Source organism: Amphibalanus amphitrite, unplaced genomic scaffold, assembly GCF_019059575.1.
Source record: "Amphibalanus amphitrite isolate SeventyFive unplaced genomic scaffold, NRLGWU_Aamphi_draft 000647F_arrow, whole genome shotgun sequence".
NCBI lineage: Eukaryota > Metazoa > Arthropoda > Thecostraca > Balanomorpha > Balanidae > Amphibalanus > Amphibalanus amphitrite.
Genome location: NW_024882141.1, coordinates 1,891 through 15,710, shown reverse-complemented (window position 1 = coordinate 15,710; position 13,820 = coordinate 1,891). Strand labels below are relative to the sequence as shown.

Sequence of the window (13,820 nt, the reverse complement as noted above, 5' to 3'; positions counted from 1 at the left end):
GGTGTGCTGCGGTCTTGGGGAACGGGCCTGCGAAATCGACTTGAAGTTTTGCCAGTGTTCTGCTCGGGAAGGTGGTGCGCTGTATGGGCGCACGACCAGGTGTTTGCGGCGGCTTATTCTGTCCACACATTTCACAGCCATTCACATAATTCGACAAGTCCTGTCTCATGTTAGGCCACCAGAATGAATTACGGGCACGTTTCCAAGTCCGATCCCGCCCCATATGTCCACTCAGAGGCGCATCATGCACAAGGCGCAACGCTTCAGCCCTCATAGCTCTGGGGATAACTGGCAGCTGGGCGCGCCCACCGTTAAACAGATAGCGCAGCAGGCCGTCATTGCCAATGACCAAATGACGCCTAAAACGGTAAAGCGTACGGGCGGCCTCAGGTGACTTACTTGACAGGTCTTGTTCGCTGAGCAGGGCTGCGCGTACCGGTGAGATCTGCGGGTCCATCCGCTGCTCGTCCCGGAGCTGCTCGATGGTGAAGACGGTGGTCGACAGATCCGGCTCCAGCTGTCGAGTGCCTGCTGTCACACAAGCCACGAGGTCACCGTTGGGGCCCACTCTGGATAGGTAGTCGGCGATAGTCATATCGGGGTGCTTGCCAGCCTTGTGAACCGGGGTGATTTGAAACTGCTGCAAGAAATCGATCCACCGTCCACGCCGGCCCCGTTCGTCGCCAGCGTCGAGCGAGTTCAACCAGCGAAGCGCACGATGGTCCGTGATGAGCGAGAACGGACCATTCGATAAATATATCCGGAACCGTTTCACAGCGAGCACTACCGCCAAAAGCTCCTTCTCCGTCGTGCTATATCGTCTCTCGTGTTCGGAAAGCGCGTGATGAAAAAATCCCAGTGGCTTCAGATCCTGGCCATCTCTGTTAGCCAGCATCGCCCCTGTTCCGGAGTCACTTGCGTCAGTTACCAGCACAAACGGCTTCTTGAAGTCAGGCAAGTAGAGGGCGACTGCTTCCGATACTTGCTGTTTCAGTTTGGTGAAAGATGACGTCATCTCTTCCGTCCACTTCAGCGTTTTCTTGCCGTCCTTGTCCAGTGCTTCATAGAGGGGACGTGCCGTCTCTGCCACGCCGGGGATCCAGCGCTGGACGTACGCAAACGACCCCAGGGCGCGGCGCAGCTCGTGCACGTCTCGAGGAGGAGGGAGATCCCGGAGCTGCTGCACTCGAGCTGCACTCATGCTGACGCGGCCGTTGCAAATGACGGTTCCGAGATACTCGACGGTGCGCTTCCCAAACTGGCATTTTTCAGGAGACAGGGCGAGACCAGACTGGCGAATTTTTTCCAGCACCGAGCGCAGACGTTGCAGGTGCTGTTCCCAGGTCTCCGACCACACCAGGACGTCATCCAGGTAACAGATCGCTTCCGTGAAGTTCGTCTCCCCCAGGATGGCTGACATCATGCGTTGAAACGAGAAGCCCGCGCCGTGAAGACCGAACGGCGTCCTGTCCGCCCACTCGTAATGTCCCCAGGGCACTACGAAGGCTGTCACTTCACTATCTGGTGGGTGAAGAGGCAGCTGGTGGTAGCCACTCTTGGCGTCGAGGACAGAGAAGTATCTCGCGTTGGCCAGACGATCCACCAAGTCCTCCATCAGTGGGATGGGGTGGAGGGTTGCGGCTGCCGACTTGGCATTCACTCTGCGGTAGTCAATCGCAAGTCGAAGCCGACCGTCCTTGCGCCGGGCGCATACAATCGGCGCTGCCCACGGGCTATGCGACTCCCTGATCACCCCCATCCTCTCCAGCTGGTTCAGTTCCTGACGAACTTCTTCCTCCAGTCGTGGAGATAGGCGCCTGGGTCGGGAGGTCTCCGGTCGCGTCCCTGGGGTGATGTTGATTCGGTGTTCCACGTTCACTCGGACGACTGGTAGCTCTCCACCGGAGTAGAATACATCACCGTATTCTGCAAGGAGGTCAACAAGCTCAGATTTCTGGACATCATTCAGTTCAGCTCCAACTTCAAACGAACTTCCCTTCAGACGAGAGTCATCACGGGGCTGTGACGTCACTTCCACAGACACATCAGCTGAAGCATGAGCGATTACGTAACCTCTCCTTAGCACTTCATCAGTAGCGCCGACATTCGCCACTTTAATCCACAACGTGTCATCATCAGAAGCCTTAACGATACAATAGGAAGCACTGACTGGCGACTCTTCTGATCCCACAGGCTCAACAAGATACTCCTCACCGTGCTGCAGCGTGCTCCTCTGGACTGGGACGAGGGCTTCTGTACCCGCTGGGACTGTGATGTCACGCCGTAGCTTCAGGTCCGTATGCCCGTCGTCCCGCTGTTGCTGAGCCGTGCTGAACAGTTCCAGCTCCACTCCCCATGCTTCCAGCGCCAGGCGTCGCCGCTGCAGGTCCAGCTTCAGGCTGCCAAGACGTGACCAGAAGTCAATGCCAAGGATAGCTGGCACGATCAGTCCACGAACAACAACAAAACGCTGATCGGGAACACTGACATCGCCTATCTTGAGAGTGCGAAACACTTCCCCCAGTATGGGAATTTCTTCACAACTCACCCCTCTCCCACGGACACTGGAGGGACGAAGGGCGAACTTCTCACGGGGGGTTAGTTCCTCGTCTGAAACGAGGGACCAGTCAGCGCCTGTGTCGACCATTGCACGCCCTTGGGTCCCGTCGTCCCACTCCACAGTCACATACGGTGCGGTCTTCATCAACTGGTGTGACAAACTGGCCGTCATCGTTTGCAACTCAACATGGGTGCCCGCGTTACAACTGGAAAAATCATACGTCACTGGCGGGATATCACGTGACCAGCGCTCCACAGTAGGCTTTTCTGGTTCACCGGGGCCCTCCGGGGTACAGATTGACGGGGGGCCCCTCACAGAAAATGCGTACGATCAGTCAACTCGCCTGTGACAACCGGTGCTGCTGCGCCCTGCTGCTGTGCCATACTCACTCTTCGTGGTGACCACGCTGGATTCTCTTGAAGACGGCGCTGGCAGTTGAACCATCCACCTGGGTGAGCAACATCGCAGTAGTAGCACCTGCCGACAGGGCGCCCTCCTCCTCCACCCCCTCCCCGCTGGGAGCCGCCCGCGTGACCTTGACCGGTCACGGGCCGGTGAGCCGACCCCATCGCTGGGGAGGGGCGGGGGCGCGCCGGGGTCACTGACCGGCGACCCGACCAGCGCTGGCCACGTCCAGCTGGGAGGAATGACGTCACTGCGACCGTCTCCTGCTGAGCTGGTGCGGCGAACGCTGCTGCCGGCTGGTGCCGGCTGCCGGTCGCCGAGGCTGCTTGCTTCGCCGTGCGCGCCGTTTCTGCGATTTTTAAAATGTCATCATACTCCTTAGCGTGAGACTCGTCCTTCATCCAGCGCTCGCGGATAATATGCTCGCGAATATCCCTATCCTTCAGCCCGTCCAGGAACCTCCAAACGACCCTTTTCCTTTTTACATCCGCCGGTTCACTTGCGAAGGCGTCCCCTGCCAAGCGCTGCAACCGCGTGAGGAAGTCGGTCAACGTTTCATCCCCTCCCTGGAACGCTTCCTCAAAACGAATGATCCTCACCTCGATGGCTTCGACGGTGACGTACCTCGCTTCCAGCTTGGTGAGGATCTCGGCGTCGTTCGTCACCCACGATGCCGACTGCGCGACCTCCTCACGGATGAACTCAGCAGGTGCCCCGACAAGGCACATCCGAAGCTCCAGACTGCGATACGACGCATCCTGCCAGATAGCGACGCCTCTGGCAACGTTAGCTGCCTTCACCAACAGGAAGTGGTCCTTAAAGTCCCGCCATGCCGCTGGGGTAACCTCCGTCCCAAACGTCTTGCTGAGGGCCACCGCCCTGCCTGCTCCTCCAGCCTCACTAGGCATTTCGGACCGCTGCCACCACTGACACAATCGGTACGACGTCTCGATTCATACTGTATTGGCCGCCAACAGGTCACAGGGTAGTTGCCACGGTCACGTACAGATGGCGCACTGTATCCCACCAGGTGGCGCCCCACCTGGTTACACAATACTATCACAATCTGATACGGATTTGAAAAAGAACGAACTCAATCAGTGTCATAGAAGTTAATCAAGATAACCGTCCAAAGTTCGAAAGCAAGAAGTTGATTAAATTTTCATACAAAGATGATAATGATGATTTGGCTGTCGCCGTTGATGTTTAGTTCAGGTAATACCGTAATGTTGCGCATATAGCTGAAGACTGTTGAGTGATCGAGCACACCTTTTACCTATTTTGTCATGCAACTCCGCGCAATAATTCCCTACCACTTCGAGAGGAGAGTGACGGTCGCCGGTTTTCGGGGACCGCCGGGCGTCATCAGTGACGCCAGAAATCCGACCTCCGAGGCCGGAAGATTATGGAGATTTTATTTCACTCGGCCGCCGCACTCGACTCAAGCCACACTTCTTCTGAGACTGATCCCCACACCGTAATGATAACCATGCTGACGGCCCGCCGGCTGCGGGCTGAGGAGAATTACAGAGCGGCCGCAGCTCAGGTATGAGGTAAAAGACGGTGTTTTTCTTGACCACATGGAACGGGGTTTTAAGACGGTTTTACGACTCCGACCATATGTATGACGGCTTTATGAACGACTGCAACAGTCCGTTCAGCCATGCACAAACATCTAACGACTGAATGTCTATCCCGTGCACGTCCGTGATCTCGCCTCTCACCGCGAAACGCCACCAGGCACCAGTCTTCCCCCAAACACCTGCATCGGAGCAGATCACTCGCGCACCTACTCGAGAGTCTATCAGCGTCGTTCCACGCCATCGAGCGTCGATTTCGACGCGCCAGCAACAGATGACGTGCCGAGCCGACTGCCGGGGGCTCGTCGGAGGCCGGCGGAGAAGAGGAGAAGCGGGAGAGGAGAGGAGCGCGAGCGGCAGTCAGTGCCGCCGGCGGTGCTCTCCCGGTCGGTGGCGGCCGTCGGGGACGACGGAGGCGACGGAGGCGACGCGGCGGTGACGGAGCCCTGAACAGGTGAGCGTAACGACGCCGTCTGCAGTCGGTCTGAGTCAGAGTGGTCTGTGTGGGGACTGAGGAGTGAGGAGGGCTGCTAATTAATTGGTACGAACTACGGTGGTTCGGTGTGGTGCGACCGGGTGATCACGTATTTATTCTAGTCTAGTGGTGATGAAAATTCCGTGACCGGACATCAGTTATCTTCCGGCGGCTGTGGGGACGAGGGAGTTCAGTCGTTTTATTTCGGTGTAGCAAAGGGTCGTGCGAAAGTTGTAATTTGTTAGCTAATGTAATATGGTCAAGCTTAATTTGATTCTAGTGCTTTTGGTCCTGAAACTAGTCGAATATTAGGTACCTGTATTACCTATACCTTGCACTAAGCGGATGTTACGAAAAAAAAACTTGTTGCCACCTGGAAACGGCCCTGGTTTTAACGTGATGAGAATGGCCTCCCCGTTTCAATAATCAATTATCGTGGAAAGCGGTGTTAACGGTTTTTTCCAGGTTGAATTCATTTGAAGGTCACCGTTGTATCAAGCAGCTCTGCAAGCCATTTATTTTGTTCTCAATGTCATCAATTATAACTTCGACTACACCAGCTTATAGGAAACGCCGTTTTGCAAACGGCGCTGCGGATCTGGAGGGAGCAACGGTGCGGTTTTCGTGCACTACATATCCGATTAGTGTTAAATTTGAGGTGTGAGCCGTCACCTGTTCTCAAGACACGCCGGTGCCGCGCCGTCGTCGTCTTTCTTTTTATTGTTAAATAAAAAGTGCTGCACGTAATTCGGACGGTACGGGGAGCGGCATATGCAAACACAGCTCGTCAGTTCCCTCAGCGCCCTCCGGTACTCGGACCATGTCGTGGGGGCATTTATTATCACACTCACACGCGCTATCTTCCGAGACACCCCGCGGTACACGTGCGAATGGTGTGACCGTTCCCATCAGCGGAGGTCAGTTTAACTGTGTCGCGTCACCGGTGAGGGGGTCAGGGGTTCTCAGTCGACCCGACACCCCCGGCCGGCGCGGCTGTGACCGGTCCGATGGCGCTCCTGCTGACCCTCCTGCTGGCGGCGGCTGTCGGCGGGTGGACCGCCGCCCAGCCCTCCGGCCGCTCCTCCGCCGGCCCGCTCGGCTGCAGGGACCAAAACAACAACCTGGTCGACTGGTACGTGCTGTACAAGCTGCCCATTCTCACCTACGCCACCGGGTTCGCCCGCAACGGCTCGGCGTATCTGCACTTCTCGTCGGCCTCGACGGAGGGCCAGTGGAGCCTGTCGGAGGTGTCCATCGACAACCCGCAATCGCCCCCTGGCCTGACGCTGGCGGACGTGTACGATCAGCCCGAGCGGGACGGCCTCCAGTACGTCTTCTACAACGACGAGTGGCCGGATGGCTCCACGACGAGCACCGAGGGTCACACCAAGGGAGTGGTGGCCTTCGAGGGCGACCAAGGCTTCTGGATGATCCACAACGTTCCCAAGTTCCCTCCAGCGCCGAAGGAGGGAACGGGATACAGCTACGCCAGCAATGGTTACTCCTACGGCCAGAGCTTTCTCTGCATCACTTTCCCCACCAGCGAGCTGGCTAAAGTGAATAAACAAGTGAGTCTCAACGAGCCCTACTGCTACGCTTCCAAGGATTCCGGCATTCTGTGCCGACCGAAACAGGCGAAGGAGAACGCTGGTGAACCCTACTTCCCCAGTCGCCAAGATCGTTTCTCGAAGCTGAATAAGCGTACTCAACTTGGAGAGACTTCCAGCGTCGAGTCGATCGTCGGCATCTACGGTACCGAGTTCACCACCTTCGCCAAGAGCCGCGACTACGGCCTGGACCTGTACACCGGGCTGGTGGCCCCCACGCTGACCACCGGCCTGTTCGCGGAGACGTGGCGGGCCACGATGCCGTCCTACTGTTCCGGCCGCTACACGGTGGAGAACGTCCGCAACGTCACGGCCAGCACGGCCAGCGAGGCGTTCGACTTCGGCACCACCAAGGACCACAGCAAGTGGGCCGTCTCCACCAGCGGCGCCCTGCCGTGGGTCTGTGTCGGAGACGTGAACCGGGCCGACTCGCAGACGAGAAGAGGCGGCGGCACCGCCTGTCTCAGGGATGAGCGCCTCTGGAATGTCTACCGACAGACGGTGACCGTTTGGGAGTCGTGTGCCTAGAGGCACGTCTGTTACTGCCTGCGGCAGTGATAACCAGCATCAGAGCCGCTGAAAATACACGCCATTACCTACAGGTAGATTGTTAGGTAAAGGTACCATTAACCGGTTATCAGAGAGACGTTATGCCCATCGTATAGGTATGTTTAGAGAAACGTATCTAGGTACTAACTACATAAACCTCTTTGAATGGGTTCCATGCTCGAAAAATACTATAAATATACATATATTTACTATACCTACGCCGATCTTTTTTGGTGATTGACATTCGGCAGCCTTTCTGGGAAGCCTCTGATTAAATTGATTCCGCGTTGCGTCTTCCGCCAACGCAGACACACAACCAGCCCGGAGACAGGGACAACAATATACGCATCTGGTGTCGCTCAAGATGAGTTTCATGTTTATTCATCCGTGCTCGCTGCAGTTTGGACGCATATTTGACACAGCGAGGCACTGCAAAGCCAAAGGCACCAAAGCGTATTATGTGTACGATGAAATGGGAAACAGCAGCGACAGCACGGAAACTGGAACGATGGGCGAACAACCCCGGCGTGACACAGGGACTGCCGAGGCGACGGCGGTTGGAGAGTCGGGGGATGCACCGGCCCACCGCGGCAGACGCACTGGGATGTTCCATTTGCCGCCGTTCTGAGAAAGGAGCCGGCAGAGCGATAGACGGAGAGAGCCATGAGGTGCTGATGACGCGCGTCCGGCCGCCGCCTCCGGGGACCACAATGCAGACGCGGTGGGCCCGGAGACGCCTCCGGATGCGGCCGCGCCGGAGAGCAAGGGGCGGCGTGGTGGCCGGAACAGAAGCGCGGCCGGAGGCTGCACCGGCGACGCGGAATGTCGCGCCATTCCACCCTCGATTGGCGGCCAATGTGGCGTGGCCGGCGAGCACGGCCGACCGGCGAGACTGTCCGATTGTGCTGTCCGGCCGGCCCGGGCGACCGAAAGTTGGCCGATTGCAGTCTGCCACGCCGCCGCCGAACGCCGCCGAACAACGGATGAGCGTGTTATTTGCTCGAGTCTTTGGTTTGGCCCTAAGTTGAACAGAAAAACACGGCGATAGCGATAGATACAGGGTGATCCAAAAAATTTGGAACCCCTAACTTAAAATGTCTATAAGTCCGAAAGTATTCATTTTATTGACAACTTGCGAACTCCATTAGAAAGAGCATTAAATTCTCAATAAAATCACGTCAAATTGGTGCATGTTTGTTGTAAAGCATTGGCACACTATTAGCTTTTGGAATGAGCGTCAGAAAACTGAGTGAAACGAAATCGTCCAATTTAACAATGCGCTGAAATCCGTTAGCACTCTATCTGTTGTCTTTTTGCGAATAACACCACTTCCAAATTCAGTTTTATTTCATAAAAGTTAACACAGAAGCACACAGTAGAACAGATACACGCGTCCTAACTTCCGCTGTTCATCCCAGCATGTGCTCAACGCGAGCTCCGGGGGCCGTCCCGCAGGCCTGCAGTTGCTTGGGGACAGCTCCGACTGCGCGGGCCAGCAGTCTCTGGGACAACTGGTCCCAGCAGGCTGTCAGCCTTTCCTTTCCTTACAATAGCACGTGAATGAGCTATTTTTATTGATGAACCTCCAACAAGCGACATGGTCAGAACAGCAAACCGCCAATCACTGATATGCGCATAATGTTCAAAACCGTTTCACTGAGTTTCGTGACACAAATTTTATAGGCATATGTCTAGGGCAATATTTATAATAATAAGTAAGTACAATCAACTTGGTTTTATAGAGAATTGAACGCTCTTTCTAATGGTGTTTGAAATTTATCAATCAAGTGAAAATTTCCTGACTGAAAGACATTTTAATTTAGGGGTTCCAATTTTTTTGGATCACCCTGTATATACTTAAAAAGTTATATCTAAACCCACTGTGGTTAAACGATGGATCAGACGCAGATTGTTCTTACCTGGACTTATAAAGGTTATATCAAAGCTCACTGTATAAGTACACTGTGGTATCGTGATCCTGTGTTGGGAACTTTCCATCATGCCGTGCCTGTGTGCGCCGGGCGGCGCCGGCCGAGTAGCGCGGGCGCGGACTCGAGCGCGCGGACCAATCGGCAGCCGCCACGACCGCGGTGACCCCGCCGAGCTGACCGGCGCGGCGGTCGGGTCAGACAGTGCGCGCGGTGCGGCCGGTCGAGGCTGATGTGTTCTTTTGGCGCTTATTTGAACTCTTTCGTTACGTATTCATTCTTGCTTTTACGTTAATATACTACATTGGCGACAAGGATCAAGAATTAAGTTAATAGCGCTCAAGATATCAAGATGTATCAGGCACCAGCTCCGCCGGAGTTCCTCTCCAAGCCGGGACAGCGTCCTGGTAACTGGCAGGCGTGGTTCGAGGACTTCATCATGTACGGTGAGGCCAGCGGGTGGTCTGATTGGTCTGACCTCCGCAGGACGGCGTTTCTGTTGACATCTGTCGGTGCAGAGGCACGTCGTCTGTACCGCGCTGCAGTCTCAGTTGACGATGCTGACCTTAAGAGCGAAGGTAGCGTGTCTGATGATCATTCCGGAACGCACCTACGTTTTGATAAGGCCGTAAGCGTTCTCAAGAAACTGTTTGCCAGTGACGCTGATGTTCGTTCGGCACGTTTGCAGTTTCGACAGATTAAGCAGCGTCATGGAGAGTCCAATGTCATTTTTCTGGCAAACCTGAGGGAGGCAGTCGCAAAATGTAATTTTGGGGAACTGACTGATGAAATGCTGCGCGATGCTTTCATTGAAGGATGCATGTCTGATCCGTTACGTGACAAACTGATCATGACTGACCGACTGACCCTCTCCCAACTGGAGGAACTGGCCGCCGCGCACGATCGTGGTCTGCAGCGGAAAGCCTTGCTGCAGGGCACCGTGAGCTCTCAGTCACCAGCACCAGTGGAGGTCGCGTTCGCCGGACGCCGGAACAGCGCCCCAGCGCGGAGGACACCACAGAAACAGCTTGCAGGTGGGAAGTCTGGGACATGTCGAGCATGTGGTATGAAGGGCCACTGGGCTAAAGATAAAGTCTGTCGAGCAAAGTCTCAGAAGTGTTGGAAGTGTGGCTCTCTGGGCCACTTCAGCAACTGTTGTCCCAACCAGAGTAAGAGTGTCGATGCTGTACAAATTCTGTCAGTGTCTGCCCAAGATGTCAATGCTGTTCGTGAGGTGCCATGTCCGTACTACACCGTGACCATCAACAGACACCCAGTGAGGATGCTAGTCGACACCGGTTCTGCGGTAAGCATCATTCCAGCGAGGCTCTACCACCAGAACTTCAGCAGCGTTCAGCTGCGGCCAGCGGGTCCGCTATCTCAGTGGAACGGCAGCGGCATCAACGTCCTGGGGAAGATGACGGTGACCGTCCGTGGACCTGACTCTGGAGAGGTGCTCGCAGACATCTACGTCGCGGTGGGACAGCTGCCACTCATGGGCAGGGACCTGCAGCAGCAGCTGGCACTGACCGTGCGTCACGGCAACGTGGTCTGTCAGGTGAGCAGTCAGGTGCTGCCAGCGATCCGAGGGTACGTGCACAAGGTACGTCTTCGACCTGACGCCGTCCCCGTGCAGCTGCCGCTGAGGACAATGCCGTACGCTCTGAGAGATGAGGTAGGTGCCCATCTGGAGGACTTGGAGCGGCAGGGTATCATTGAGCGAGTGGATCGTGCTGCATCTCCATGGCTCTCACCGATCGTAGCCATCCGTAAAAGGGGAGGTAAAGGTCTACGGATTTGCCTCGACTTGTCTGAGGTGAACAGAGCTGTCATCTCAAATGGTCATCCAATTCCTGACATGCAGGAGATGCTGGAGAAGCTGCGTGGTGCGAAGTGCATGTCGACTCTAGACATGAAGTCGGCGTACCACCAGTTGGAGCTCCACGAGTCGTCCAGGGACCTGACGGCGTTCATCCACGACGGCCAGACCTGGAGGTATCGAAGATGCTGCTTTGGGTTGAAGAGCATGCCGCAGTGCTTCCAGAAGCTGATGGAGTGTGTGCTGACCGGTGTTCCAGGGGTGCATGTGTACCTCGACGATGTGATCGTCACTGGGGGCAGCCGGCAAGAGCACGATGACCACCTCCAACAGGTTCTTCGGCGACTGGAGGACCACAACATCACGCTGAACCGTCAGAAGTGCAAGATCGGAGTGACGTCGGTGGACTTCCTGGGTTTCACCGTGACTGACGGCAGGATCTCCGTGTCGTCTGAGCGCGTCCAGGGCCTGCGTAGCCTGGCGGTGCCGAAGTCGAAGAAGGAGCTGCAGGCTGTGCTGGGTTCCCTGGGCTTCTACTGTAAGTTTGTTCCAGGTTACAGTACCCGCGTCGAATCTCTCAGACGCCAGCTGAGGAAGGATGCTCCAGAGTTCGCCTGGACTCCAGAGATGGATGCGGCGTTCAACGACGTCCGGCAGGCGATCCTCGACTCTGACGCCCTGTCGATGTTCGACCCCAGCCTGCCGACCGTTGTCACGACGGACGCCAGTGATGTCGGCTTGGGAGCCGTCTTGAGCCAGGTACATCCTGAGGGCGAGAGAGTCGTCGCCTTCGCTTCGTCCACGCTCAACGCTGCACAACGGAGGTACAGTGTCACAGAGCGTGAGGGGTTAGCGTGCGTCTGGGCCTGTGAAAAATGGCACAAATATCTGTGGGGTCAAGAGTTCGTGCTACGTACCGATCATGCTGCCTTGAAATCGCTGTTGACTGTCAGGGGTGTTGGTCGTGCCGGCATGAGGATGTCTCGCTGGGCGGTGCGCCTGATGAACTACTCGAAATGGCCAGAGATGGCGTTTGTCCGTGAACCGTCAAGTGATGCTGTCATTGACTTTCTGCTGACTGTGACGTCACGGGAGGGATGGCCAAGGGAGGTTGTCACTGATAACGGTACTCACTTCACATCTGTGAAGTTTGGACAGTTTCTGAAGAAGCATGGTGTCAAGCATGTCCGAGTGTCACCGTATCACCCTGCAGGTAGTGGTGCTGTAGAGCGTTTGAATCGTGACATCAAATCTGCTCTCCAGATGGCGGACCAGCAGTCGGTGGACCGCCGACAGTACCTGCAGTCCTACCTCCGCACGTACCGAGCGACGCCGCACGGAACGACCGGCCGGAGCCCGTCCGAGCTGCTCCACGGCCGGCAGATGCGGACGGACCTGGACAGCGCAGTCGCACCGGAAGGTGGCAGCACCGGAGACGCCGCCTTGCGACAACGGGTCAGCCGAAAGCAGCGCCAGATGAAGCGACACTTCGACAACAGGAAGCGGGTCTGTGCACCGACCATCCAGGTGGGAGACTGGGTCCGGTATCGGGTGATGCCGCGGCCACGTAAAGGACGCCCGCGTTTCTCGTCACCGTGTCGTGTAACTGCTCGTCGTGGACCTGCTTCGTATGAGCTGGAGGGTGGAGTGCGTGTCCACGCGGAGCGCCTGTCTCGCTGCTCACCACCCGATCTTCCCAGGTCTGCACCGTCTCCTGGGTGCACTGGAGTACCGGAGGCCGAGGTGGACCTGCCCTGTCAGCCAGTCACAGACTCTGCTGCGTCGTCGACCGTCGGGCTGCGACGGCGAGCGCCAATCGCAGTCGACGCCGCTGCCAGCGCTGCCACTGGCGACGTGACGTCGGAGCAGTCGTCCGTCGCCGGAGCAGCCGCAGCGCCTAGCCTACCTCGCGACGCTGGCGATGGTGCTGTTCATCGTGCTGGAGATCACCAGGCGGAAACCGGGACGACGACGACCGAGCGTGCGGGTGACGAGTCGGCGTCACCTTCGGAGCCGGCTTCGCCGTATCGAACGCGTAGTGGACGTGTCGTACGTGCGCCGGATCGCTTTGTTTAAGGGGGAAGAAAAGTGTGGTATCGTGATCCTGTGTTGGGAACTTTCCATCATGCCGTGCCTGTGTGCGCCGGGCGGCGCCGGCCGAGTAGCGCGGGCGCGGACTCGAGCGCGCGGACCAATCGGCAGCCGCCACGACCGCGGTGACCCCGCCGAGCTGACCGGCGCGGCGGTCGGGTCAGACAGTGCGCGCGGTGCGGCCGGTCGAGGCTGATGTGTTCTTTTGGCGCTTATTTGAACTCTTTCGTTACGTATTCATTCTTGCTTTTACGTTAATATACTACATACACCTAGAGTGCATATTGATAGGCTGTAGGCGGTTTTTTTTCTTCAGAAAATATCAGATAATGCAGCGCTACTTAATTCCACATAGCGATTATAGGCAATCTGTTTTCCAAGCGTTTCGGATGCTTCTTCTTTTCCTAGGCACACTTTAAACTCTATGGAACACTGGGTAGACCATTTGATGACCGCAAGTCGATCCCCAAAGCCCCAACTGATTCCATTATGGCCGGCTTATTTTAAACGTTCAATCTAATAGACCACCGAGACTACGGCCGCCGTAATAGCAGTGGCGGGGCACGTTTGCTCCTTTATCAGCGATGACTATGCGACCGACTTAACCTAACCGTCAGCCGATGGCAGCTTCAACTGCTCTATACTTGTCGCTTTTGAAGAACGAATGTTGTGCTTACCTATATCAGTGGAATTCGTTGTGGGAATCCGAATAAACGTTTTTCGAGAAGCCTTTATTTCTTCAAGATATAAAGATTCAGGTCACCTCAGGTTAGGTCATCTGAAAATTCCCACCATAGAATATTCCT

At 56.3% G+C, this 13,820-nt stretch overlaps 2 protein-coding genes across 2 annotated transcripts; both read left to right on the top strand.

Annotated features, from left to right (window-relative positions):
• The first annotated feature begins 6,027 nt into the window (after positions 1–6,027).
• LOC122363923 (deoxyribonuclease-2-alpha-like) lies at positions 6,028–7,155 on the top strand. Its single transcript, XM_043333768.1, has one exon. The coding sequence runs from the start codon at positions 6,028–6,030 to the stop codon at positions 7,153–7,155; it is 1,128 nt and encodes a 375-aa protein (XP_043189703.1).
• A 1,990-nt stretch (positions 7,156–9,145) lies between these two features.
• LOC122363927 (uncharacterized protein K02A2.6-like) lies at positions 9,146–13,498 on the top strand. The gene is made up of 2 exons (XM_043333772.1): positions 9,146–9,550; positions 9,988–13,498. Exon 2 carries the CDS (start codon positions 10,171–10,173, stop codon positions 12,997–12,999), a length of 2,829 nt encoding a protein of 942 aa, XP_043189707.1. The 5' UTR covers positions 9,146–9,550; positions 9,988–10,170; the 3' UTR covers positions 13,000–13,498.
• The last annotated feature ends 322 nt before the right edge of the window (positions 13,499–13,820 follow it).